At 36.7% G+C, this 26,225-nt stretch overlaps 1 protein-coding gene and 1 pseudogene across 2 annotated transcripts in view; both read right to left on the bottom strand.

Annotated features, from left to right (window-relative positions):
- The window catches only part of DNAH14 (dynein axonemal heavy chain 14), a 377,701-nt gene that overhangs the window by 123,203 nt on the left and 228,273 nt on the right, over positions 1-26,225 (bottom strand). For both annotated transcript variants that reach the window (XM_059875675.1, XM_059875674.1), the window contains 10 exons: positions 25,427-25,543; positions 17,634-17,792; positions 15,933-16,065; positions 14,322-14,383; positions 12,968-13,152; positions 11,009-11,137; positions 7,309-7,446; positions 6,130-6,297; positions 4,677-4,847; positions 1,067-1,234 (listed from right to left, as the gene is read on the bottom strand). In XM_059875675.1, the coding sequence (XP_059731658.1) occupies positions 1,067-1,234; positions 4,677-4,847; positions 6,130-6,297; positions 7,309-7,446; positions 11,009-11,137; positions 12,968-13,152; positions 14,322-14,383; positions 15,933-16,065; positions 17,634-17,792; positions 25,427-25,543 (1,430 nt within the window). The remainder of the gene's footprint in view (positions 1-1,066; positions 1,235-4,676; positions 4,848-6,129; positions 6,298-7,308; positions 7,447-11,008; positions 11,138-12,967; positions 13,153-14,321; positions 14,384-15,932; positions 16,066-17,633; positions 17,793-25,426; positions 25,544-26,225) is intronic.
- LOC107133226 (large ribosomal subunit protein uL22-like) lies at positions 8,539-9,153 on the bottom strand (annotated as a pseudogene).

Here is a 26,225-nt window from a genome sequence, read left to right as displayed (position 1 = left end):
ACTAATCTGGTAATCCAATAATTTAGACCCAATAAAGTAGTTTATATTTATGGAAAAGAGGTGTGCACAATGAGAACTGTCCTTTTGCCAATATTCTGATGAGCAAGATTGGGAGGCGGGCATAGGCTTGAGGGAAGAGAATGAAGGGGAGAGCAGCAATATCCAGGCTGATTTTCTATTTCTCTGTCTTGGGGTAGAACAAGCCTCAAGGAATCCGTGTATGGTATCTGATTTTGTTGGTGTCTATGTTCCAAATCACCTTTGCTCATAACTGTAATGGGAATGTAGTTTCCCATTGGACTTCCTGGTGCCTCAGATGGTAAAGAATCCTCCTGCAGTTCGGGAAACCTGTATTGGATTCCTGGGTTGGGAAGATCCCGTGGAGAAGGACATGGCAACCCATTCCAGTATTCTTGCCTGGAGAATCCCTATGGATAGAGGAGCCTACAGGGCTACCTACAGTTCATGGGTCGCAAAGAGTCGGACACGACTGAGTGACTAAGCACAGCACAATTCGAAAGACTGTGAATTATTCCCAGCTATATTGTTGCTACTTGTTGCCACACCCTCTCTTGCATTTAATTCCCTTAACTTTAATAATTCAACATTTTACCGCTTCAGTTGTGCACCTTTTATTTAAATGAGGCAAAATAAGATGAACCTATACTTCTACTGGACTGCACTAAAATTTGAGGGTGCATTTTTTGATCTCTCTCGCTCTTATACATACACACACATCTCAAAAATATTTGATTTTACATACACATATACATATGTGTACTGTTAGTCTCTCAGTCGTGTCTGACGTTTTGCAATCCCATGGACTGTAGCCCACCAGGCCCCTCTGTCCATGGGGATTTTCCAGGCAAGAATACTGGAGTGAGTTCCCATTTCCTTCTCCAGGGGATCTTCCCAACTCAGGGAACGAACCTGAGTCTTCTGCATTGGCAGGCAGATTCTTTACTGATTGAGCTACCAGGGAAGCCTGTATATATGTGTGTGCATATATATATATATATATTTGAAAATAGTATTCCTTAGATTTTTGTATAGTATATGTCTCTACCTCCAAAGACGCTGAATTCAACTTCATTTGGAATTCAGTAAGTACTTCGGCAAGTTTATTATAGTCATTGGTATACTGATAGGTCTTCTTTTTATGAGATTTGTTTACATCCAAGAAATCCACAAATATAATTGGGTCATTTATCAGTTTTTCTTTGGTCCATTGGATCTATTGTAAGGTGATTGAATAGAAATTGTTAATAGCACAATTTTACTTATTATCAAGACTAAAACAATGTACTTGTATCAGAGAAGTTCTTAGCACAGTAGGTCTAGGTCTTGGGGGTTCTTAACCTTTTTTTGTGCCATGGATCCCCTTCTGACAGTGAAACCTGTGGACTCCTCATAAGAATAACATTTTAAACACATATAGTAAAATGCAAGGGTTGCAAAGGAAACCAAATACACTGAAATACAGTTCTGTTTAAGAACTCTGAGAATCTACAGTCTCTAGGTTAAGAACTGCTGCTGTGGGAATAACATGTTGACACCACGAGGTCTCACCAACAATCTGAAAAACAGAATCTTTCCCTAGTCAATTGTTATCCACCACCATAGATTTGCAAGCTTCCATATTTGCTTTCTTGGTTCACTTGAGAAATCCTTGCCTGTCTTTCAGACCAAGTTCGTGGGCTAACCCCTTCTTTGAAGTCTGACCATTTCCGTCTTCCTAAAACTGAGATAAAATTATTCTTTCTTCTTTTGTCCTACTATGGTGGTGTGTGGATGGGCCTGTTACAGTGCTTACAGAAATGTATTGCAACTGTTAGGTTGTAAGGTGCTTGGAGGCAGGGCTTACATTAGTTCTAAGGAGGTTTTAGAACTTACCTCAGTTGATGTCTGGCCCTGGAAATTCTTAATAGGCTCTCAGAAGGTGTTTGTTTAAGCAAAAGGCTAAAGGAAGGTCGAGGGACAATATGACATGATGGTTAAGAGAATATCTGAAGTCAGATAGCCAGGACTCCACCACTTAACTAACTATGCAACCTTGGGTAAATTCTTAATCTCACCTTGCCTCCGTTTCTTCATTTGTAAAATGAGGATTATAACAGGACTTAAATCACAGAGATGTTATGAAGATTTAATTGAGTAATGATGGGTAAAGCTTTTAAAACAGTGCCTGGCACATTGTAAGTGTTAACTGTTATTAGAGCTATCACATTTTACTATTTAAAAAGTCAACCAGTCAAACAACTGACTAAATGGAATTGTATAAACCCAAATTCTTACAGGAATAATTTACATCCTTAAATTTTTAAAGTAGGTTTGGGTAATAGTTCTTTAATTTGGGGGTACTGTAGCTGTTCTTACTGTCTGTGGGACTAACTCCTACTAGGGAAAGACCTGTCTCTAAGTATTTGCTCACTCATTTTCTGCTGCCTCTACATCTATTCTTTGGTCTAGCAAAGTCTTAAAACTAAATTGCAGTTGGAATGTATAAGGCAAGAATTTAGATTCTTCTCCCAGGACAGAAATAAGCTCTCTTTAGATAGTTATTTTAGCAAAGCCTCTGCATTCCTTCATTCATTCCTTTATCTATTCATTCATCCCAGATGTATTTATCAAGTACCAGCTAGGGGTAAGGGAGGATGTTAAACTCTGGAGATTTAGGTGAGGATAACAATTAACGATTTTGTTCTCATGGAACTCATTGGTTAGAGAAAGAGATAGGCAATTACATTCTAATTAGTTCTATGGATAGGAAAACCCCATAGTCCTATGACAATACAAAGACATTTAACCTGGAAAGAATGTGATTTAGGCTAGAGAAAAGCATCAGGAAAGGAAGCATAAGCTGAATCTTGAAGGATGGTCAGGAGTGAGCCAAGGGAAGGGACCTATATGAATAAAGGAAGAGACAAGAGAGACCATTCTGCACTGGCCAAAGTATGAGGTGAGGGGCTCAAATTTCTGACATGGATGGAGGCTTGAATGATAGTATCAATACTGAGGTACGGGACACCAGGGAGGCGGCATCAGGGTAGTACATAGCGTGCAGTAAAGGAAGACTGGAAATGGTTTTGCAAACGGTTTTTCATGTTGAGAATGAAGTACCCAGAGTAATATGAGACAGATTTAGAAGTCAAGCCAAGGTCTAAATATAGCATTCAGGCTCTTTCTGCCAAACCACCAGCCTGTCTTTGAACAGTAGATATAAGATCTGGTCCTTTTTAATACAATGATAGCTTACATTTACTGGGCACTTATGTGTAAGAAACTGTTGTAAACACTTTACACAAGTTAGTGCCATTAATTCTCACCACAGTCCTATGAAGTAGGTACAATTACTACCTTTTCATTAGAGATGAGGGAACCGAAACACAGAGGGGTCACTTGCTACAGGTTTCATAGCTCATAAATGGAAGGGTTGGGCTTTGAACTTGGGCAGAGCCTGTGTTTGTAACCTCTGTATTCAACTGCTTCTCAGGTTGTTAGGGAAGGAAAGTGAGAAAAGAAAGGACTGGAGATTCTACTGCCTGTGTGAAGGAAAGTAGGAGTAAGATGAGTGTGAAGCATCACCAAAGAGTAGCCCCAAAGAGGGACAAGAAGAACTGCACACTGGGTAGAGCCCTGAGAAATTCTGGATAAGCAGATGGAGCTGTTGGTGGATGTGGAGATAACTGCTTAGTGAAAATGTTATTTTACCAGATGTTTAAAAAGTTGGAGGGCAGAAGTGTTATGGATTAACATGAATGATGATACCAAGAAGGGTCTAGGCTGAGGAGCAGGAAACTTGGATTAAAAAAAAGTAATGATGAGTGTCTAGAAAAGTTTTTTAAAAGATTTCTGAATTTGTGATTTATCTAAAAAATATATATGGGGACTTGCTTGGTGGTCCAGTGGTTAAGACTCCATGCTGGCAATCTAAGGGGTGCAGGTTAAATCTCTGGTTGGGGAACTAAGATCCTACATGCCACATGGCATGGCCAAAAGATAAAAGGAAAAAAATTATATGTGTATACAAATGTATGTATACATAAAGACAGATTTACATATATGTATATGTGTTGTATGCTGGGCTTACATGCATGTGTGTATCTCTATGTATAAAGTTTGTATTCCAAATTTCTTCTTCATGTTGTAAATAAAGTTGCACCTTTGAGTTTATTTCCTATAGTGCTATGAATAGGGAGAGAGAAACCGGCGCTACCGAAGAAGAGAAAAAAGAAAAGAACCATCATCTTTGGAAAGGAATTGAGAGGAGTTAGCAGAGAGGTAGGGTAATGGAGTTGAGCTCACCACTTCATTTAGTCACAACTGTTAGTGAATCAGTTACTGAAGCACTTTCCTTTGTGACCTGGACTAGAGAAGCACGCACAAACTAAAATTCAAAGGGCTGGAGAAGGATGAGGGGTCAAAGTGTTCATGCCTGCCAGTCCTGGAGGAAAATGAGCGATTTCAAGGCTCTTAAAAGGCCAAACACATGAGTAAAGGCATCAAGACCTTATCATTTCAATTGTTCCAAATCTACAATTATTTAGACATTTGCAAGTAAAAAATGGAATTGTTAATAAAGTTTTTAGTTAACATCATAGATACGTCTAGTGATGTTTATAAAACAACACTTTTGCTCAAGATACCATTTACAAAAATTTTTTAAATAATTTTACCTGAAAATAATTCTCAAGTTCTTTCGAAAGAATCTGATAGAAAAGCGCCCGTTCAGCTTCTTCAAGTAAGCGATCATGAAACACTCGAGTGGCTTCATGAACAAAGAACAGAGCAGCCATCTCTTTGGAGTTAACAACAAACTTGTCAGCTTGCAGCAAACCTAGAAGAAGCTATTAGGGATTTAAAAACAACAATTAAAAAACCATTATCAGGTAGATTGCAAAGTAAAGCCTCATTTTTTTTTTTTTGCAGGTTTACGTTTCCATAAAAATAGAGCAATAATCCCAGGCAAGGATTGTCAATTCCTACACGTGATAATCTGAACTTCTGATGAGATGGACAAGTTATAAATCAGAGAAAACTTGTATAGTGTCACCCTTAGAGGGACAGGGCTCAAAAACTCCTCACAGGATTGCTGGAGATAAGTGATGCTTCTTAATGTTCTAAGATTGCCAATTTGGGTTAAAAAATTTATAACCCATTTCAAATACATGTACTATTTTGGGCTAAAGTCTCATAGCAAGGAGATAAAAAGCAAACCAAAAAAAGTTTTTTTTTTTTAAACATTTTAATCCAGAAAACTATTTGACTAAATCAGCATCGTTGGCAACATTCTTTGGTGTAAAAACAAGGCTTGCAAAAATTCAGCATGTTTATGAAATGTATACATGCTTTCATTTGTCTGAGAGCTGCAATAAACTCTCAGAAAAAAGCAAAACCAAAATCTATGTTATAGCCTTGTCATTTCTTTCCCTGATGAGAATCTTAGCCAGCATGTCCCCTTATGGGGCAGACTCCTCCCTCATATTCTCTGCTTTAGCTCCTCTTTGAAGTACCTAGATGCACAATTCTTGAATTTTTATACAGATGCTAAAACCCCCACCAAATAGAATAATTTACTACTGATGACCAGGAGAACATAGGCCCCAGACCTACTGGAGCCTAAGGATTGATAATGCTAACACCTGTGACCTGGCCTGGTTACCTCACCATCAACCAATCACAGCATTGTGCATGAGCTGATCATAGACCCTACTACTCCCTCCCTCACTTGGTCCTTAAAAGGCCTTGGCTGAAACCCTCTGGGCAGGTGGAGCTGCCTGAGCACTAGTTGTCTCAGATTCCTTGTATGGCGCCTTACAATAAACACTGAGCTTTGATTCACCACAACCCGGTGTCAGTAGGTGGGTTTACTTTTTAACAGTCTTACAGGTTTCATCATTGAATTCTCTGCATGGAATTACTTTAATGATGCTTTTTAACTGGCTTATAGGATAAGCTGCTAACAGCAAAACTAATCAACTTGAATTGCTCTGTTTTCCCCCTTCTAACAATTAAGTGTTGACAGTATCAGTGAGTAGGGAAATGGAGAGAGAAAGTCAGTTCAGTAAAATTGCATTTTCTCAAGTTGAATTTTAAACTTAAGTTAGTGAATGAAGTTTTAAAACAAACCTTAAATATATCTCGAAGATTAAACATGTAGTGACATTTCGTTGGAGTTGGTAACATAGTCTGACATACTTGATGGTACACAGCTAGACAGCAAGATATTATTTGATCCTTAGTTTTCTGAACTTCTGGTGCAAAGTTATTGATAGAGAAATATGTTCCCAAATGAACCTTTAAAGAGAAATTTTATAATTTAGTTTGCCAAAACTTTTAAGAACAGACTATTTTTAGTTAATCCCTACTAGAAAGGAGATGTATATGCTATAATAGAAGATCAATTTTGTTTAAAATGTTAGTAATCAGAATTCATTTTAAACAGATGCCAGACTAGTACAAAGGATGTTGAGAACTGAGGAAAATTTCAATCGGTCCTAGTTTGGTGAAAGATTTAGAGGCCTGTGTTATGTGTTTTCTGGGGACAACTGATGCTCCACCTGTGTGTATAATACTAGTAAACTGAAAATTCTTCCATATCCTTGTTGCCCAGGAGATGTTACTAGAAGAAATATAAAGTGATAGAACTATTATCTCAGTTAAGATTGGTATATGTATATATTCTATACCAGGTTTTTTGAAGTGTAGATTATTGATCACCTGTAGAATTACTAAGTACTTTTTGAAAAATAGATTTAAAAAAATAATCTTTAAATTTTATGTTATAAAAAAGAAAAAGACAATATTGTAAAGTTAAAAAAGAAAATAAAAAAAGACATAATTAGTTTTGAAGAATTTAGTAAACTTGCATATATTTTTCTAATCAAACTAGGTTTCAAATTGAGGCATTTTTCTAATAAGATATTTCAGAATTTCTTCTCTCAATTTTTTATTCTACAAGGAAATAAAAAAACAAATACTAGCAAAAATCCAAGTGTACTTGTTGGCAATGCAGATTGCTGAGCTCCATTTCAGATATATTGGATTACAATCTCTGAGAAAAAAAAACTTGGGATTTGTTTTAAACATTCATTAAACATGCCCCACCTGTATTTCTTATGCACAATAACTTACATTTTTGATATTTAGAGACAAATTATAATAGTAAGCCAGAAAATACAGAGGGAAAAAAAATCCATCCCCTTAAGAGAGTTTTCTCTTAATATTAGTGGTTTTAATTTCTCATATTTTCCCTTATACTATAGAATTAAATTTGTTTTTTATTAGAAAATAAATTAGATGTATTACCTGGAAAATAGTTTTTATGGCAGTTTGTGGGAGATGAGGCAATACCAGAATGGAAAAATGTTTGAGCAGACGTGGGCTAATATACCTCCTGCTAACCGGAAAGACACAAGCTGCAACTAGCGAGAGATCCTGGATATTCTGTGGGAAGAGTAAAAAGGAGGAGTGACTGAATGTATCTGCAGAAAGTGAAACATACATACCTATTTCCCAGCCCCCAAAGGACAAAAGGTTTTTAATGTTCAGGCAGGTTGGGGGCTCTGAGGAGCTCTGGTTCTTTATGTCTCAATGCAGAAAGAATTTAACAAGAGGCAAAGGGATAAGAGTGATTTATTAGAATAGGGTGCTTGTGAGGTTAAAAAGCAGATGGGCAGGAGGATGCCTCACCCAGAACTTAGTAGGCTATAGTTTTACAATCAAGGGAAAAGTGGGGAGTGGGAACAGACCACACTCTTCCTCATTCTTGAGTAGATGTCAAGCTACCATCATCAGTTCCTCCTCCACATCAGGTATGGGAGTTTTCTTGTCCTTACATGGTGAAAATGGGACTGTCATTGTACTATTCATATCAGCAGAAAGGTGGTCTATGCTAAAAATGGTAAATCATATGAGGTTTTGGTATAATGTCACCTTGTCTTTATATTTTTGTTATTAGTGTGCACAGAGAAACATGTCTTTGCAATCAACAACTTATTGTTTTGTTTTGGGACATGTCTCACACTTCTGTTACATGGCTTTGTGGTTAAGCAAACCTGCTTTCTTGAATGATCGTTAACTTCCAAGGGTCTCCCATACTTTTTCCTTTATTAATACTTATGATCCCTTAGCGGGATTAACTATTAATCACCTTATTACTTTACTTTGTCCTTATCAATGACAGTATTAGTCTGTCTTCTTAGAAGTTGTTGCTGTTGTTCAGTTGTTAAGTGGTGTCTGATGCTCTAAAACCCCAAGGACTGCAGCACACCAGGCTTTCCTGTCCTTCAGTATATCCCGGAGCTTGCTCAAACTCATGTCCATTGAATCGATGATGCCATCCAACCATCTCATCCTCTGTCATCCCTTTCTTCTATTGCCCTCAGTGTTTCCCAGCATCAAGGTGTTTCCCAATGAGACGGCTCTTCACATCAGGTGGCCGAAGTATTGGAGCTTTAGCAACACTCCTACCAATGAATATTCAGGACCAATTTCCTTTAGTATTGACTGGTTTGATCTCCTTGCTGTCCAAGGGACTTTTTTTTTTTTTTTTACTTTTATTTGCATTTATTTTTTGCGGCATTTATTCCCAGGCCATAAGTTTTTGTTTCTTCAGTTTCTTCTGGGATATCTTTTTCTTCTGTGCAACCTCCTCTTCTGGTTTAGGAACAATCTGTTCTTTTTCAGTAAGGATCATCTCAATGTGGCAGGGAGAGCTCATGTAGGGGTTGATCCGACTGTGAGCTCTGTAAGTCCTGCGCCGCGTCCTGGGGGCTTTGTTCACTTGGATGTGCTCAATGACCAGAGAATCTACATCTAAGCCCTTAAGTTCAGCATTACTCTCTGCATTTTTGAGCATGCGTAGTAAAAATTCAGCACTCTTTCTGGGCCACCGACCCTGCGTCCAGCCCCACTGTTTGGCCTGTGCACACCTACCAACTCCACCGTTGTACGGTGGAATGGCACACATTGCTTCTTTAAAGTGACATCCTTCAGATACTTGGTGGCGTTTCGGATATGCATACCCTTTATGGCCTGGGCAGTTTCACGAGTGTTCTTAAAGTGAACATGAAGATTTGAACCTCTTGATTTGCATGATTTTGTGGGGTTTTCTGGGTCAAGTGAATAGCTCATCATTTTTAGGGGTCACCTCAGGCTGATTACTGGAAAAGGCCAAGGGACTCTTAAGAGTCTTCTCCAACACCACAATTGGAAAGCGTCATTTCTTCGGAGCTCAGCCTTCTTTATAGTCCAACTTTCACGTACATACATGACTACTGGAAAAACTATAGCTTTGACTATACAGACTCTTGTCAGCAAAGTGATGTCTCCTCTTTTTAATACACTGTCAAGGTTTGTCATAGCTTTTCTTCCAAGGAGCAAGTGCCTTTAAATTTCATGGCTTCAGTCACCATCTGCAGTGATTTTGGAGTTCAAGAAAGTAAAATCTGTCACTGCTTCCACTTTTTCCCAGTCTCTGCCATGAAGTAATGGGACCAGCTGCCATGATCTAACTTTTTGAATGTGGAATTTTAAGTCAGATTTTTCACTCTCTTCTTTCACCATCATCAAGAGGCTCTTCAGTGCCTCTTCACTTTCTGCCATTAGAGTGGTATCATCTGTGTATCTGAGGTTGTTTATATTTCTCCAGGCAATCTTGATTCCAGCTTGTGAAACTGTAATGCCAGAATACAGCCCAGCATTTTGCATGATGTACTCTGCATATAAGAAGTAACCCATTCTAAATATAATTCCAAGACATGTTACTTCTAGGAGGCCTTCTAAATGTCATCTGGAAATAGCCCCCCCCCCCCCCTCTTTTTTCCTCTTAAAAACCAGTCATTAGAAAATAAAGAATATGTTACTGAGGCTAGTGAAAAGGATTCTGGTAATAAGTGAGAAATGAGGAGAAAAGCCTGGTGAATGTGTCTGTAGAGAAGATAGGATTAACTGGGTGAGAAGAAGTTTGACTGCTTACATAGTATTTTGACATATTACAACATGGCATTGTAAAGCTGGAAGCATAATGAAATAATACAGTTTATGCATGGTGGGGCATTTTCAGGTTTGTTTTTCCTGCATATGTTCATGCCCAAGGCCTTAGAAATACCATTAAGAGGCTACCTCATTATTTTCATGTCACTTCAAGAAAATTCTTTAGGTTGTGCATTTCACACCCATTTCTTGCCTTCTTTTTATCCCAGTCTCCTGGATTCTTCCTGGGGGCTGCATCTCCATTCTTCTCTCTGCCTTGGGTTGATGGTTGATTTAGACAGTTTGAGTGGTATCTGAGTTGATGTCACTCACCAGCAAGTGTATGTCAGCCAGGATCCTAGGACCAAGTTTATCTGAGACATGAAACAACCATCTAATTTTACAGATGAGGAAACAAGGCCCAGGAAGTTGAAATGATAAGGTTGGTTCTAGAAACCAGGGTTTCCAGAGAAAGACCCAAATAAGGAGAAAAGTACATTTACTTTTTAAAATATTAAACCCTTCTGATTGAGTTCAGTGAACCAAAAATAATTACATAAAAATATCTCTTTGGAATTTTTTTGACCTTGTATGTAAGGTCTGAAAATCCTCTATGTTCTTGAAAATAAAGATGTGAAATAGTCTTACATAGAGATTAAGAATGTATTTCTTAAGCCACATTTTCACTAGCTTTTCTTATATGTAATAGTTGCTGAGGCACTGAAAAATTTGAATAACTATTAATGTGTTTAACAATAGTGAGCATTTTTTTGACTCAGAAACCAAAACTATAGGACACACTTGCAATTTTTATTAAGATTTAATCCTACTAAAAGTAGAATTTCTGTGAACCCATAGACTTGTGCTGAATTGCAAGATGTAATTACAATTGTTAAATTAAGATCTTGACTTTATGTCCATCTGACAAGATTTTCTAAATATCTTGCTTAACTCACTCAACGTTGTTAGAAATATTTAACTTATTGTTACGTAACAACATTTAACATAAAGAAAACCTTAGTATAAACTGTACCTTCCATGTAATTTTTTCAGTATCATAAATTCCTCCCATATCTAATAATTGTCTGATTAACTCCAGGGGTGGCTGTGCTCCATACATATCTGATTCTGGCATATTCAGATCATCAATAAAAATTACAATCTTTAAAGAAGACAAAAGGTTTTAAAAACATATATTAAACTCGATGTATGAATTAGGAATATTAAATATGCTATGCTAAGAATATACTAAGAAGAAAATTATATGTGTACTTTTCTATTAAAAAGCAGATGACCAAATTCTATTTTGAAGATATGATTTTAGAAAACAGTAATCTCTCAAAATAGTGGAAACTACTCATTTTCTATTGTTGCTGTTAAGTTGCTTCAGTCGTGTCTGACTCTGTGCGATTCCATAGACGGCAGCCCACCAGGCTCCCCCATCCCTGGGATTCTCCAGACAAGAATACTGGAGTGGGTTGCTATTTCCTTCTCCAATGCATGAAAGTGAAAAGCCAAAGTGAAGTCGCTCAGTCGTGTCCGACTCTTCGCGACCCCATGGACTGCAGCCTACCAGGCTCCTCCATCCATGGGATTTTCCAGGCAAGAGTACTGGAGTGGGGTGCCATCGCCTTCTTCGACTCTTTCTCTATAGACTTCCAATAATTACGTCTAATTATAGTTAGAAATGTATTTGATGGTGGACAAAGTAATCTTATCAAGGCTATTACACAGGAACGTGGATATTATTCATGCAGCATTTACCTATTGCATGCCTGCTATTGGCAATGCACTGTTTTAGGTATTTCATTATTTATTTAACATGTGTCCTGATTTAGGAATAAAATTGTTATCTGGAACTAGACTTTTGAAATTCTGCTGCAAATGCTGTGGTCAGGGGCAACCAGCAGAAAAGTCAGGTACATTTACAGTTTTTAAACCTGTGTTACTTTCTACCTTTGAAACTATCATGCATTTAAAGTGTACTGATTGTATTAATTATCTCTTCATGAATTAGCCCTTTAGATTGCATTTATTTTTGTAAAACAAGTAAAGATTTAAAAAATACAGACAGCCATTTATTTTGAATTATCTAATTACATAATTTGTAACTATCATATCATCTTTTTTGGGTAAGATACTCTGTTTTTCTATCACAAACTGGGTAATTATAAGTAAACCAATTTGACCAAAATTTCACCTACGTGAATTTTTCATTTCTGTGATTAGGTTGACCAATTATTATTCTTTTCAAAATCCTTAAGACATACCCAATTAAGTAAAGACTCATAAAGTTTATTTAAATCTTCAGTTAAAATTAAGGAAGGGAAATCTGATTCAAACCCTTGAAAGCTCTCTAAATTGATGGGCACAGGGGTTAAACTCAGGGGTTCTTAAGGGCCTCCATGTGATTTTCTTACTAAACAATCCTGAATATTGACCTTCAGCTTATTTTAGGAAATGACTGGAATCACTGATTGTAAATTTCAGTTGTGACAGAGAGTTTGTTTCAACAAGTGGACAGTTAGTAATGCACTAAGCAGACTGAAGATAAAAATAAGGAACGCCCAGTACCACTTCAAGAAAGTAGGAATTGTCCAGGTTATTACAAAGCTATTCTCTTAGTACCTCTCCTTGGTGCTGTGGATATCACAAAGTTATCTCCCTTTCTTTTGGAAAAAAAATGTGCTGACATATACAGTAAAAGGTCACTGACATCTAACTCATTTTCTGGCCTTATCTACTCACATTTAATTCAGATTCCAGTAGTTTCTTTGGGCCTTAATAATTCTGAATCAGTACAATTCTTCATGTTGTAAAGGGAGTTATATTGATCTGGAAACCAAAGTTTCCATTATAAAGTGAATTTTCTAGTAATGTTCAGGAGTGTAGTTAACACTTATCTTTCCCATATATTAGTATTAATTAAAATTAGTCACTATCACTTGAGTAGTATAAGCATATTAGTCAACAGGTATGGGAGATGTTTTACCCTATTGTTTTTTGGTGCTCCAAGAGAATCTTTAGTTCTTCTTACTAGCTTCTTAAGAATCATCTCCTTAGTTTTGGCAGCTGACGTATTGATGTTAAAATTTATTGCAGAGACTATAATTCCTTTATTGCTATTTTTAAATGAACTTTCATCAGTTTTAACGTCTGCCTTTTTAGTAATCTTATCTATGATGCCACATATAGAAAAAGGTCACGTTAGAATACTTTCAGAATAGTTGAGCTTTACTAAGTTATTAAAAATATAAAAATCACATAATTTTACTCTACTATTGTCATTTCAAGAAATTACTCTGAGGACATTTCAGTGAGAGAAGGAATACCAACTATAAAATGTTTCCAAGTGTTTCCTTACTTTTGTGTGGTGAAGAGTGTTTCTTTGCAGCCATAGTCAAATGGAACAGTAGGAAACTCATGTGTGCTCAGACGCTCAGTGTGTTCGACCCTTTGCAGCCCCATGGACTGTAGCCTGCCAGGTTCCTTTGTCCATGGGATTTCTCAGGCAAGAATACTGGAGTAAGTTGCCATTTCCTACTCTAAGGAATCTTCCTGCCCCAGGGATCGAGCCTGCGTCTCCTACATTGGCAGGCAGATTCTTTACTACTGAGCCACCTGGGAAATCCATGAAAACTCATAGAACCCTCTTTTTATTTATGCACAATGCACACATATAACTTTCTCTGCTTTTAAAATATTTAGGTTTGCAACATACTATATTTATAACAAAATTACACACGAAACGCTAAAAGCAGCATGTAGGCACTGAAACTAGGACATATTCCTTGAATGAGCTTCATCTAGAAGGATTATTTGGGCTGGATGATTATTTTGGTAAAAACAAAACCAAACAACTCTCTGACAGGAATTTGGGGGCCAGACTCCCTTTCCCATTCTATATCTATCTCTGGACCACGCATCTTTTCGTCTTCAGAACAGAGCTGTTGCTCCCCACACTACTAAATCAGATTTTTAAGGCTGAGGCTCCTGAAGCTCGATTTGAGAACTGCTATAGAATCACAACTTTTCTACTGCAGTATTTCTAAAAGCATTAAAGAGCAGGATAGACAGATATTGCTTTCAGTTACTTCTAGACTTAGTCTGTTTCCACTAATGAGCCAGGATACCAGTTTTCTGGTAAGAAGTTTTAGTACCCCTCTACCATAAGCATTCTTTCTAGCTTTCGAGTAGGGCAGAAGAGTTTGAGATGATAGAGGATGTTTCTCAGATTTTAAATTTTAAACTAACAATTGAAAATTTTATTCTGAGATATTTGACAGTATGAAATGACATGCATATGATTGAGATAGGAAGGTTTTTAAAACTACTGTAATACATACCTAGACCTCCAGTTGCTGTCTTATGAGTTTCAGAAAGCAAGATGCTGATATTCTGTTTGAAGCTATTGGAATAAAATGTTTTAAGGATTCAAAATTAGCTTATTTACCATAGTAGCCAATTGAACAAAATATAATGGAAGTATCAGGGTTTGGCTGATTTTACTCTTATTGCCTACTAGGAAACAACTATACACTTTTTCCTGTTCACACTTTGAAAGATAAAATTAGTTACCATTAGAATTGATATTCAAATTTAACAAAACATGGGCTTACAAACTGAACAAATTCTTAAAATTCCAGGCTATAGGATATTTTCTACGGATGGTAAGCTATTAACTCTCTTGTCCCTTTATAAAATGCATTTTGCCTTATGGCTCACTCAACAAAAGGCCCATTCACCTTTATTTTGGTTTTGTCTTCAGGGGTTTCTTTTTTTTTTATGTTATCTTTCTTTATGGTCACTTCAGTTTAAATACTGAACATATAGTAAAATCAATTTTTTCAGACTCCATTATTTTTTATCATAATTCAGATAAGGAAAGATTCTTATTGTATTAAATGCTTCAAAAATTATTTCTCTGCTTTTTTAAGCCCTTATTTAGGTGTAGAAGGATACTATTAATATTACAAAATCATCAGTGTGAGAAGTAGATGATGGTGGACTAAAAGTGACATTGAATAAAAAGAAGCAGAGGAATTCAGATGTATTTTGAAGACAGCACAGATCTGACTAATAGAAGACTGGCCATGCAGCAGAGGAAAATGGGGACACAGGGGTTGGGAGGAATGAGACAGGTTATTGGGGATGGGCAGGTGAAGCAAAAAGGGGGAATTCAAAGATGATCTGTAGGTTTCAGGCTTGAATAACTGGGTCTCATTTATTTCAGCGAGACACACTGGAGGAAGAATTGATTTGGAAGAGAAATCAAGAGTTATACTTTGGCTATGTTAATGTAGAGATGTTCAGGAGATATCCAAGTATACATGTGACACAGGTCATTGGACATATAAGACTCATGATTAGAGGAAAGGTCCAATATGAATCTCTCCACAATTACAGTTTCTTATTCAATTCAAACAATGTTGGGCTTCTCTAATATTTTAACAGAATCAGAATCAACTTAAAACACTTACAATCTTTATTTGCACAATTTAGATTTCTTTTTCATTCCTTTTTTTCCCTCAGGAAGAGACATACAGAATGACAAATTTCTTCGTAAAGAATACTTTTTATATTTGATAAGAAGGAAATTTATTTTTAATGCAAAAAACAAAAACTAAAACCCCAGATATATGCTACATCGTATTTGTATGTTTTAGTTGCAATTTTCCAGGAAGGAAAATAGCTTGTAATTGTACTTTGTTATATAGAACAAACTGAGATCTTAAATTTAGTTTTTTATTTAAAATAAAATTAAGAAATTTTCACTTAAAGAAATTAATCTAGTTGTTAATACTCTGGAAAAGTAGAGATTTTCTTCTCACTTCTCTTTTGAATAATTCTGCATTTTCACATAACAGGTTTCCTTCTTTAAACTATGGTACATTTATACATTAAGGCAAACTATGTTTTTACCGGACAAATCAAATTTAGAGTTTAATGCATACAACCTTGATTTTTTAATTTCATTATATAATAGGACTTCTCCTAAAATTGATCCATATTTCACATCAAATGCTCCTGAGCCCTCTAACTTTTCAAGCATTTGATTAATGGCAGCGGTTTTTCCAACTCCAAAGTCTCCTAAGGGAAAAAATATGTTAGGTTAGATTTATATACAAGAAAATGAGTAGATTCTAACATATTAAAATGAAACAATAACATGTAATATTTGAGAATTGCATGAAAACTGTATTTTTGCTCTTCCATTTAATAAATGTGGTTAAGAATGGGTAGAAAAAGGTAGTATGTAAACCTCTCAAAATCATTTGAATTATTTACATCTTTTAAAAAAGAGAAGATTAGGAGTTAATCATTATCTTTTATCTAATGTCTTTTTGCTTGCAGCACAGCAGAACTACTACATGAAATTATTTTCCCCTGAAATTTTTTGCCAACCCAATCTGGGAAACAAATCTGATGACTAGTGATTTACTGCAACAGAACAGAAAATTATGATCCTATAATTTACCAAATATTAAGTAAAACTAAGAATTTCCTTTGACCAAACTGAAGGCAAGGTATGGATTATCTGAGAGTTCCAGCTTCATTTTGCCTGAATACTTTGAATACAGAACTGGGAAAGTGATACTATTGCCTTTGGTGAAAGGCAATACAACTTAGAAAAGATAACTGAATGGGTTGAAATAAATGTTAAGAAAGAGTAGAATCTGTATTTGAATTTCTCCTTTGATAACGGTAAAGGGTTGAAATATTTTAACAATGGGTTGAGGAATTATGTGTACATGTTTTTGTTTTTGTTTTTTTAATCAGGCAGTTTCTTTTTATTTTTGACTTGCATGTAGTTATGTGTGTGCTGCTGCTGCTGCTGCTAAGTCGCTACAGTCATGTCCGACTCTGTGGGACCCCACAGACAGTAGCCTACCAGGCTCCCCCGTCCCTGGGATTCTCCAGGCAAGAATACTGGAGTGAGTTGCCATTTCCTTCTCCATTGCATGAAAGTGAAAAGTGAAAGTGAAGTTGCTCAGTCGTGTCTGACTCTTAGCGACCCCATGGACTGCAGCCTACCAGGCTCCTCCATCCATGGGATTTTCCAGGCAAGGGTACTGGAGTGGGGTGCCAGTACCTTCTCTGAGTTATGTGTGTAAACTGAAGTAAATCAATCAATGATGCCAATGGCCCTCTAAGGACTTTAGCCCAGAGGTTATGTAGGTCATACTTATATTAATCCAATAGTTCTACTTCTGGAATTTGCCTTGAAGGTAATGAAAAGAGGAAAAAGATTTATAATGTTCTGTATTGGCAAACAGGGTTTCCCTGGTGGCTCAGCAATGAAGAATCCACCTGCAATGCAAGAGATGTGCGTTCAATCCCTGGGTAGGGAAGATCCCCTGGAGAAGGAAATGGCAACCCATTCCAATATTCTTGACTGGGAAATCCATGGACAGAGGAGCCTGGCAGACTACAGTATATGTGGTCGCAAAGAGTCAAACACAATTTAGAGACTAAACAGAAAAAATTGGCAAACCTAGGGAAATGGGCAATCATACACTGTTAGTAAGAATGTATATTGAAAGAGATACTAAATCTTTTCAGGGCATATTTTTTCCCACTTGTAAAATAAAATGTTTGGACTACATAACGATTAAGCTCTTCCTAACTCTGAAATTATATTTAAATATTTTTAATACCTGTGAGAAGTACTGGGCAGGAGTTCTTTAAAAGAAGGCTTACAAGGAAAGAAAGGCATGTTGTGTCTCTGGTAGCAATATAATTAACGCTCTCTCCACATTCTGTTATCTTCAAAAGGTTTTCACTGGATCCTTGAGGATCAGCTAGTATTGAAGTTCCTGTTAAAATTTTTTAAAAGTTTTAAATGACCTATAAATAAATGTTAATTTCATCTTTTAGATACTAAATACTTTCTAGAAAAGTCTGTATATTATTAACCAATTTAAATATATACATATAAGCCACTATTTTTCCAAGTGCCTGGGCACCTCTGCTCAGAAAATTTCCCTTTCATTCATACTTTAGGCTGGTGAACTCACAACACACATTTCTAAGTCCGCCACATACAAACTCTGATTTTTCTACCACCAAACATACTCAAATGCCCTCATATGCAACATAAGTGTCTCCTCTACTTTCCCTCCAGTAAAAATGAAAGTAACTTTCCTGCCAAAGACTCCTGCAATCCTTTTTTTAAGAACATCACTTCTTTGGTAATCCTTCCCCCTCATCACTATCAGTCTCTCCTTTCTATTGGAATTTTCCATTGTATAAACATATATGTGCTAGTATCGCCAATCTTTTTAGTGATTGAACCATATGAAATTGATATTTTTCTTAGTAAAAATCAGGTGAATATGGCCAATTTCATGCCCCAAAGGAAACCAAATCTCTCTTGATCCCATAGCCTCCTATTACACAGCCAAAACTCTCAAAAGGGTTAAATACTACATAGCCTCACTTCCTCATCTTTCATTTTACTCCTTTTTAAATTAAAAATTAATACATTCACATGGTACACAATTCAAAACTATGGTATGCAAAGGTATGCATACATAGTCTCTTTCTCATACCTATGTCCTAGTTACCTAATTCCCAATATATGGAGACTGTTCTGCAATTTTTAAAAAGTGTAGTGTAATTTTAGAGATCCTTTTATAACCTTAAAGACTTTTTTCTGATTAGCACTGCATTTAATGAATGTATAATAAAATATTCATCAGTGCTCCAGTGATAGATATTTATGGCGTTTCCAATCTTTTGCTATTACAAATAAAGCTAAGTTTATGTCATTTTTGGACATATGTCCAAATAATTTCTTATAAGTAGAGTTGCTGGGTCACTATAAACTTACATATGATTTATAATTTCAATAGATATTGACAAATTGTCCTCTGATGTTTGAAAGTCTTTGAGGCCATGCCCCTTTGCCAAAAGTATCAAACTTTTTGATCCTCATCAATATTATAGGAGAAAAAAAATGTAAATCTAATTCTAGTTTATTTTGCATTTCTTTTATTATGAGTCAACTATATCTCAGAGTCATTTGTTTTTCTATGAACTATTTATTTATATTCTTTATCCATTTTTTTCATAGAAAATGGGCAACTGGCTTTTTATTTTGAACTGTAGAAGCTACTTACATATTTAAAAAATTAGCCTTTTGTAATACACGACTTAATGACTGAACAACAGGTTTGGTAAGCACGTGATTTGCTTCCAAAATACAACAGGTGGCAGTTTTGCCAGGTGGTTAGCCATGGCATAACAGGGGTCATGAGCATTCAAGCAAGACTTCTACACTGAGTCTCTGCTGCCAACAACTGATTTTTAAGTTAGCGTCAGGTATCACCATTTTTTTCAAGTTACTGCCTTATTTATAGGAAAATCTATATTAATTATGATACAAGTTCTGTCTGCTCTAGTAAGGATACAAATATAACAATGGTGTTTCAAAGGTGGAATTTTATTCTTCTCTTACAAAACAGTCCAGGGCTTATATGTAAGCACACAGTATCAGGAACCCACACTTTGCTTCTTTCGTCTTTTTCTGCCATTGTTAACATGCACTTCCCATATCTAGGTCCCAGATGGTTATTTTAGGTCCTGCCACCATATTTGCAACTCAGAAAACATTAATATTAATACATTCTTTTCTTTTTTAAATTGGAGGATAATTGCTTCACAATGTTGTCTTGATTTCTGCTGTAGAATGACACAAATCAGCCATAAGTATATATATATATATATATTCCCTCCCTCTTGAACCTCTCTCCCACTTCCCCCCACCTCACCCTTCTAGGTCGTCACAGAGCACTGGGCTGAGCTCCCTTTTACACATGATAATGTTTTACACATGATAATGTTTTACACATGATAATGTTTTACACATGATAATGTTTTACACATGATAATGTTTCAAGGCTATTTTCTCAATTCATCCCACCCTCTCCTTGTGCCATTGTCCACTTCTGTTCACATTTCATTGTCTAGAACTGGGTTACATGGCCACATTTAGCTACAAGGAAGGTTTAATTGGAAAACCAATTGACCACACGAATACTTTATTCACAGAGAGACAGGAAAGCATGGAGATGATTGACAAGAAGCAGTTTACACCACACACAGGGTATTAACGTAAGAGGAATATGGAAAGAAAAGTAGGATCAACTTAGCATAATAGTCCCAAATTGTCTAATATTACTAATTAACTTTACCATCAAAGTCCTATTATTCCATCTTGTTATTGAAGAAGGAAACATAATATGTTTTCCTATATCCCCACTCAGGATTCACTGGAAATTGTTTTATTAATAAAAGTGAGTATTTATTGAATATTAATGAATGTTGAGCTTCAGAATACATCCTTGGTGACCACAGATTTGTTGTTGCAGTTGCTAAGTCATGTCCGACTGTTTGCAACCCTTGGGACTGCAGCACACCAGGCTTCCCTGTCCTTCACTATCTCCTGGAGTTTGCTTAAATTCATGTCCATTGTATTAATGATGCCATCCAACCATCTCATCCTCTGTTGCCCCCGTCTCTTCCTGGCCTTCAATCCTTCTCAGCATCAGAGTCTTTTCCAATGAGTTGGTTCTTTGCATCAGGTGGCCTTGATACTTTGCATCAAGTATTGGAGCTTCAGCAACAGTCTTTCCAATGAATATTCAGGGTTTATTTCCTTTAGTATTGACTGGTTTGATCTCCTTGTTGTGCAAGGGACTCTCAAGAGTCTTCTTAAGCACCACAGTTCAAAAGCATCAATTCTTGTGCCCAGCCTTCTTTATGGTCTAACTCTCACATCCATACATGATTACTGGAAAAACCATAGCTTTGACTATATGGTCCTTTGTTGGCAAAGTGATGTCTCTGCTTTTTAATATGCTCACTCGGTTTGTCATAGCTTTCCTTTCAAGGAGTAAGCGACTTTTAATTTCATGGCTGCAATCACCATCTGCAGTGATTTGGGAGCCCAAGAAAATAAAATCTGTCACTGTTTCCAATTTTTCCCCTTTTATTTGCCATGAAGTGGTGAGACCGGAAGCCATGATCTTAGTTTTTTGAATGTTGAGTTTTTTGTTTTTTGTTTTTTTTAAAATTTTATTTAAGCCAGCTTTTTCACTCTCCTCTTTCACCCTCATCAAGAGACTCTTTAGTTCCTCCTTCACTTTCTGCCATTAGAATGGCATCATCTGCATATCTGAGATTGTTCATATTTCTCCTGGCAATGTTGATTCCAACTTGTGATTCATCCAGCCTGGTATTTTGCATGATGTACTCTGCATATAAGTTAAATAAGCAGAGTGACAATATACAGCCTTGATGTACTCCTTTCCCAATTTGGAACCAGTCAGTTGCTCCACGTCCAGTTCTAATTGTTGCTTCTTGACCTGAATACAGATTTCTCAGGAGGCAGGTAAGGTGGTCTGGTGGTAAGAGATTCCCATCTCTTTCAAAAATTTCCACAGTTCGTTGTGATCCACACAGTCAAAGGCTTTAGCATAGTCAATGAAGCAGAAGTACATGTTTTTCTGGAATTCGTTTGCTTTCGCTGAGATGCCACAAATGTTGGCAATTTGATCTCTTGTTCCTCTGCCTTTTTAAAATCCAGCTTGTACAGCTGAAAGTTCTCAGTTCACGCGCTACTGAGGCCTGGATTGAAGTACTTGAGAATTATCTTGCTAGCATGTGAAATTAGTGCAGTAGTACAGGTTTGAATATTCTTTGGCATTGCCCTTCTTTGGGACTGGAATGAAAACTGACCTTTTCCAGTCTTGTGGCCATTGCTGAATTTCCAAAATTTGCTGACATGTTGAGTGAAACACTTTAACAGCATCATCTTTTAGGATTTTAAATAGCTTAGCTGGAATTCTGTCACCTCCACGAGCTTTGTGTGTAGTAATGCTTCCTAAGGCCCACTTGACTTCATACTCCAGGATGTTTGGCTCTAGGTGAGTGACCACACCGGATCATTAAGACCTTTTTTTGGTATAGTTTTTCTGTATATTCTTGCCACTTCTTCACAATCTCTTCTGCTTCTGTGAGGTCCTTGATGTTTCTGTCCTTTCTTGTGCCCATCCTTGCATGAAATGTTCCCTTGGTATCTCTAACTTTCTTGAGAGATCTCTATTCTTTCCCATTATATCATTCCCATTCTATTGTTTTCCTTTATTTCTTTGCATTGTTCACATAAGAAGGCCTTCTTGTCTCTCCTTGCTATTCTCTGGAACTCTGCACTCAGCTAGGTACACTTTTTCTTTTTCCTTTGCTTTTTGCTTCTCTTCTTTCCTCTGCTATTGTAAGGCCTCCTCAGACAAACACTTTGTTTTCTTGAATTTCTTTTTCTTTAGGATGGCTTTGATCACCACCTCCTGTGCAATGTTATGAACCTCTGTTCATAGGTCTTCAGGCACTCTGTCTACCTAATCTAATCCCTTAAATCTATTTATCTCCTCCACTGTATAAATGTAAGGGATTTGATTTAGGTCATATATGAATGACTTAGTGGTTTCCCCTACTTTCTTCAATTTAAGCCTGAATATGGAATGAGGAGTTCATAATCTGAGCCACAGTCAGCTCCAGGTCTTATTTTTGCTGACCATATAGAGCTCCTCTATCTTCAGCTGCAAAGAATATAATCAGTATGATTATTGTCGTCTCTCACATTGTTGAAAAGTGTTTGCTATGACCAGTGTGTTCTCTTCACAAAACTCTGTTAGCCTTCGCCCTGCTTCATTTTGAACTCTAAGGCCAAACTTGCCTGTTACTCCAGGTATCTCTTGACTTCCTATTTTTGCATTCCAATCCCCTATGATGAAAAGGATATCTATTTCTGGTGTTAGTTCTAGAAGGTCTTGAAGGAATGGTAAACCACTCCAGCATTCTTGCCTCGAGAACATCATAATCAGTATGAAAAGACTACAGATTAGGGGTACTCTTTTCAAACAAAAAATGCTTTCAGGAAAAAAAAACTTTGATCATAAAAGGTAATTTTTGAAGTGTGATGCTCAAACAATCTTTTATACTATGGGTTACCATGGGAAAAATGATATCGATATCCTTAAATGTTATGAATTAATGATGTTAAATAGTCTTTTATTTTAGATTAAAATTGATGCATGATATGATTTAATTTATACATAATAAACCTAGATAGCATATTCAAAAGCAGAGACATTACTTTGCCAACAAAGGTTCATCTAGTCAAGGCTATGGTTTTTCCTGTGGTCATGTATAGATATGAGAGTTGGACTGTGAAGGCTGAGTGCCGAAGAATTGATGCTTTTGAATTGTGGTGTTGGAGAAGACTCTTGAGAGTCCCTTGGACTGCAAGGAAATCCAACCAGTCCATTCTGAAGGAGATCAGCCCTGGAATTTCTTTGGAGGGAATGATGCTGAAGCTGAAACTCCAGTACTTTGGCCAACTAATGCGAAGAGTTGACTCATTGGAAAAGACTCTGATGCTGGGAGGGATTGGGAGCAAGAGGAGAAGGGGACAACAGAGGATGAGATGGCTGGATGGCATCACTGACTCGATGGACGTGAGTCTGGGTGAACTCTGGGAGTTGGTGATGGACAGGGAGGCCTGGCGTGCTGCGATTCATGGGGTCGCAAAGAGTCAGACACGACTGAGCGACTGATCTGATCTGATATCATATTTTAATACATAATTGTACCTATACTTTCATGTATATATATTTGTTGTTATTGTTGTTATTCAGGTGCTATGTTATGTCCGAGTCTTTGCAACCTCACGGACTGCAGCATGCCAGGCTCCCCTTTCCTTCACTATCTCCTAGAATTTGTTCAGATTCATGTCCAATGAGTTGGTGATGCTATCTAATAATCTCATCCTCTGCTGCCCCCTTTTCCTTTTGCCTTCAATCTTTCCCAGCATCAAGGTCTTTTCCAATGAGTAGGCTCTTTGCATTAGGTGGCCAAAGTATTGGATCTCCAGCTTCAACATCAGTCCTTCCAGAGCAAAATTAGGAGTTTAAAAAGGGAGGTGGCAAAGTTTCTCTGAAGAGAGAAGTCTTGGAATTTCTGTCCATTATCTTCATGTACTTGGAGTGCGCTCCTTGCCACCAAGATCTGCAGTGACCTCTCTGCAAGAACCAAATCAAGCTGCTCTTCATTCAACAGATTGGATCTAATTGCATATGGGTTTACAGTGCTCCTGACCCTGGAACTTGTTATCTTCCCACAGACCACAGTAGCCTGGTCTGACACCAGGACTTCTGATTTGCATTATATAGTGGTGAATCAAAAGTGATACAGTGGTACTCAGATTACTGTTATGAGTTTGGGTTTGAAAGCTTGGAGAGTTTGAGTTTCTTCTAAACCCTTGCCTACAATTAGTGTAAAGTTGGGGCCAGAGGAAGCAATGTCTTAGATTTGGAGAAAACACCTCTATAGTTTCCTGTAAGGGTGGAATGGTACACTAAGACACTGAGTTATGTGCATTGATAGTTCATTTTTTTTCATGCTGAAAACTAAGGATAAAAATGGTCCAGGTTCAATGCACGATGCTGGATGCTTGGGGCTGGTGCACTGGGACGACCCAGAGGGATGGTGTGGGGAGGGAGGAGGGAGGAGGGTTCAGGATGGGGAACACATGTATACTAATTAAATAATTTTCTATTAAAGAAAAAAAAAAAGAAAAAAAAATGACCAATATTAGCATTACCATATGATACACAATTTGGGGTTTCAAATAACTGTAATACTGTGGTAAATATTGTACACTAGAACCTTGCTATTTCCAATGAAATTAATTTAGATTTAGAATTTTCTGGATGCTTCATGTTTCTGAGATTTCTAGTTGTTTTCTGTCAAAAACTCTTATAACTAAATTTTGAAACTCTCTATGAGAGAAACCTCATCTCAAAGTAATTAAATTCAATTTGCATTCATTGAATTTTTTATATTTGCAAGAAATCTACATGAAGCATATTAGTCCATATTAAGCTCCTGCCTCAATTTCAACTAAACTCTCGAAGTACAACAATTTTCTGTTATCTTTTTCTTCTATACATAGAAGAAAATTGAGAATAAAAATGATTTAGCACATATGCATATTTGTCCAACTATGATTATTTATTTTTAATTAGCAAGTTCCTTTACAATCGAGTTGCTACATATATGTTTTACTTGTTTCAGAAGAGGTCCTTTACCTTTTTTCCTTTCAATAATCATGCTAATTAAAATATTGAGCACTTCCACTAGCAAGATTTTTAGTTAACTAAAATTTAAAAATGTACAACGGTCTCAATCAAATACTAATACATTTAAACTTTCTCAGAAAGCAATATTCAAAGGTTATTTTTTAAAGACTATTTTGTAAACCATCCAAATGAGTTCCTGAACAGACTTGGAATACATCAGTCCTCAAAGTTGCTGATATAACCACTTGTATATATAAAATATCAATAATTTATAGAAATTAGAGCATGACTCTTAAAATAATTCTTACCTCTTTGTACTAGTGTCTGAATATTAGGAAGTAATTCTGACCATGGTATAAATTCACATTGCTGTATATCCACAAAATACCCAAAAATAGAATGTTCACCATTTGGAAGGTTGATACCTACATTTGAAAATGATAAATAAATAAAGAGTCTCATTCATGGAATGTTTAACTAAGAATATAATCTCTATCTGAGAGATGTGATTATTTGATCAGAAATAATAATTCCTTATTAAAGGTATAACCAAACACATAAAACAGGCCTATCATTTTTCCTTCTAATCTTTAATTGTATAAAAGCAAAGTTTTATTATCTCTGACTTATTTTGGATCCAGAAAGTAAGATGAATCATTCATTATCTGATATTGTTTGAAATCTTACCCAGAAGTTCTGATTATTACCATGTACTGTATATTATTCAGTTCAGTTCAGTTCAGCCACTCAAGTAATGTCCGACTCTTTGTAACTCCATGGATTGCAGCATGCCAGGCCTCCCTGTACATCACCAACTTCCGGAGTTTACTCAAACACATGTCCACTGAGTTGGTGATGCCATCCAACCATCTCATCCTCTGTTGTCCTCTTTCCCTCCTGCCTTCAATCTTTCCCAGCATCAGGGTCTTTTCAAATGAGTGAGTTCTTTGCAGCAGGTGGCGAAAGTATTGTTTCAGCTTCAGCATCAGTCCTTCCAATGAATATTCAGGACTGATTTCCTTTAGGATGGACTGGTTGGATATCCTTGCAGTCCAAGGGACTCTCAAGAGTCTTCTCCAGCACCACAATTTGAAAGGATCAATTCTT

This window comes from Bos taurus, chromosome 16, assembly GCF_002263795.3.
Source record: "Bos taurus isolate L1 Dominette 01449 registration number 42190680 breed Hereford chromosome 16, ARS-UCD2.0, whole genome shotgun sequence".
Classification (NCBI taxonomy): Eukaryota; Metazoa; Chordata; class Mammalia; order Artiodactyla; family Bovidae; genus Bos; species Bos taurus.
This window is presented reverse-complemented; position numbering and strand designations above follow the sequence as displayed.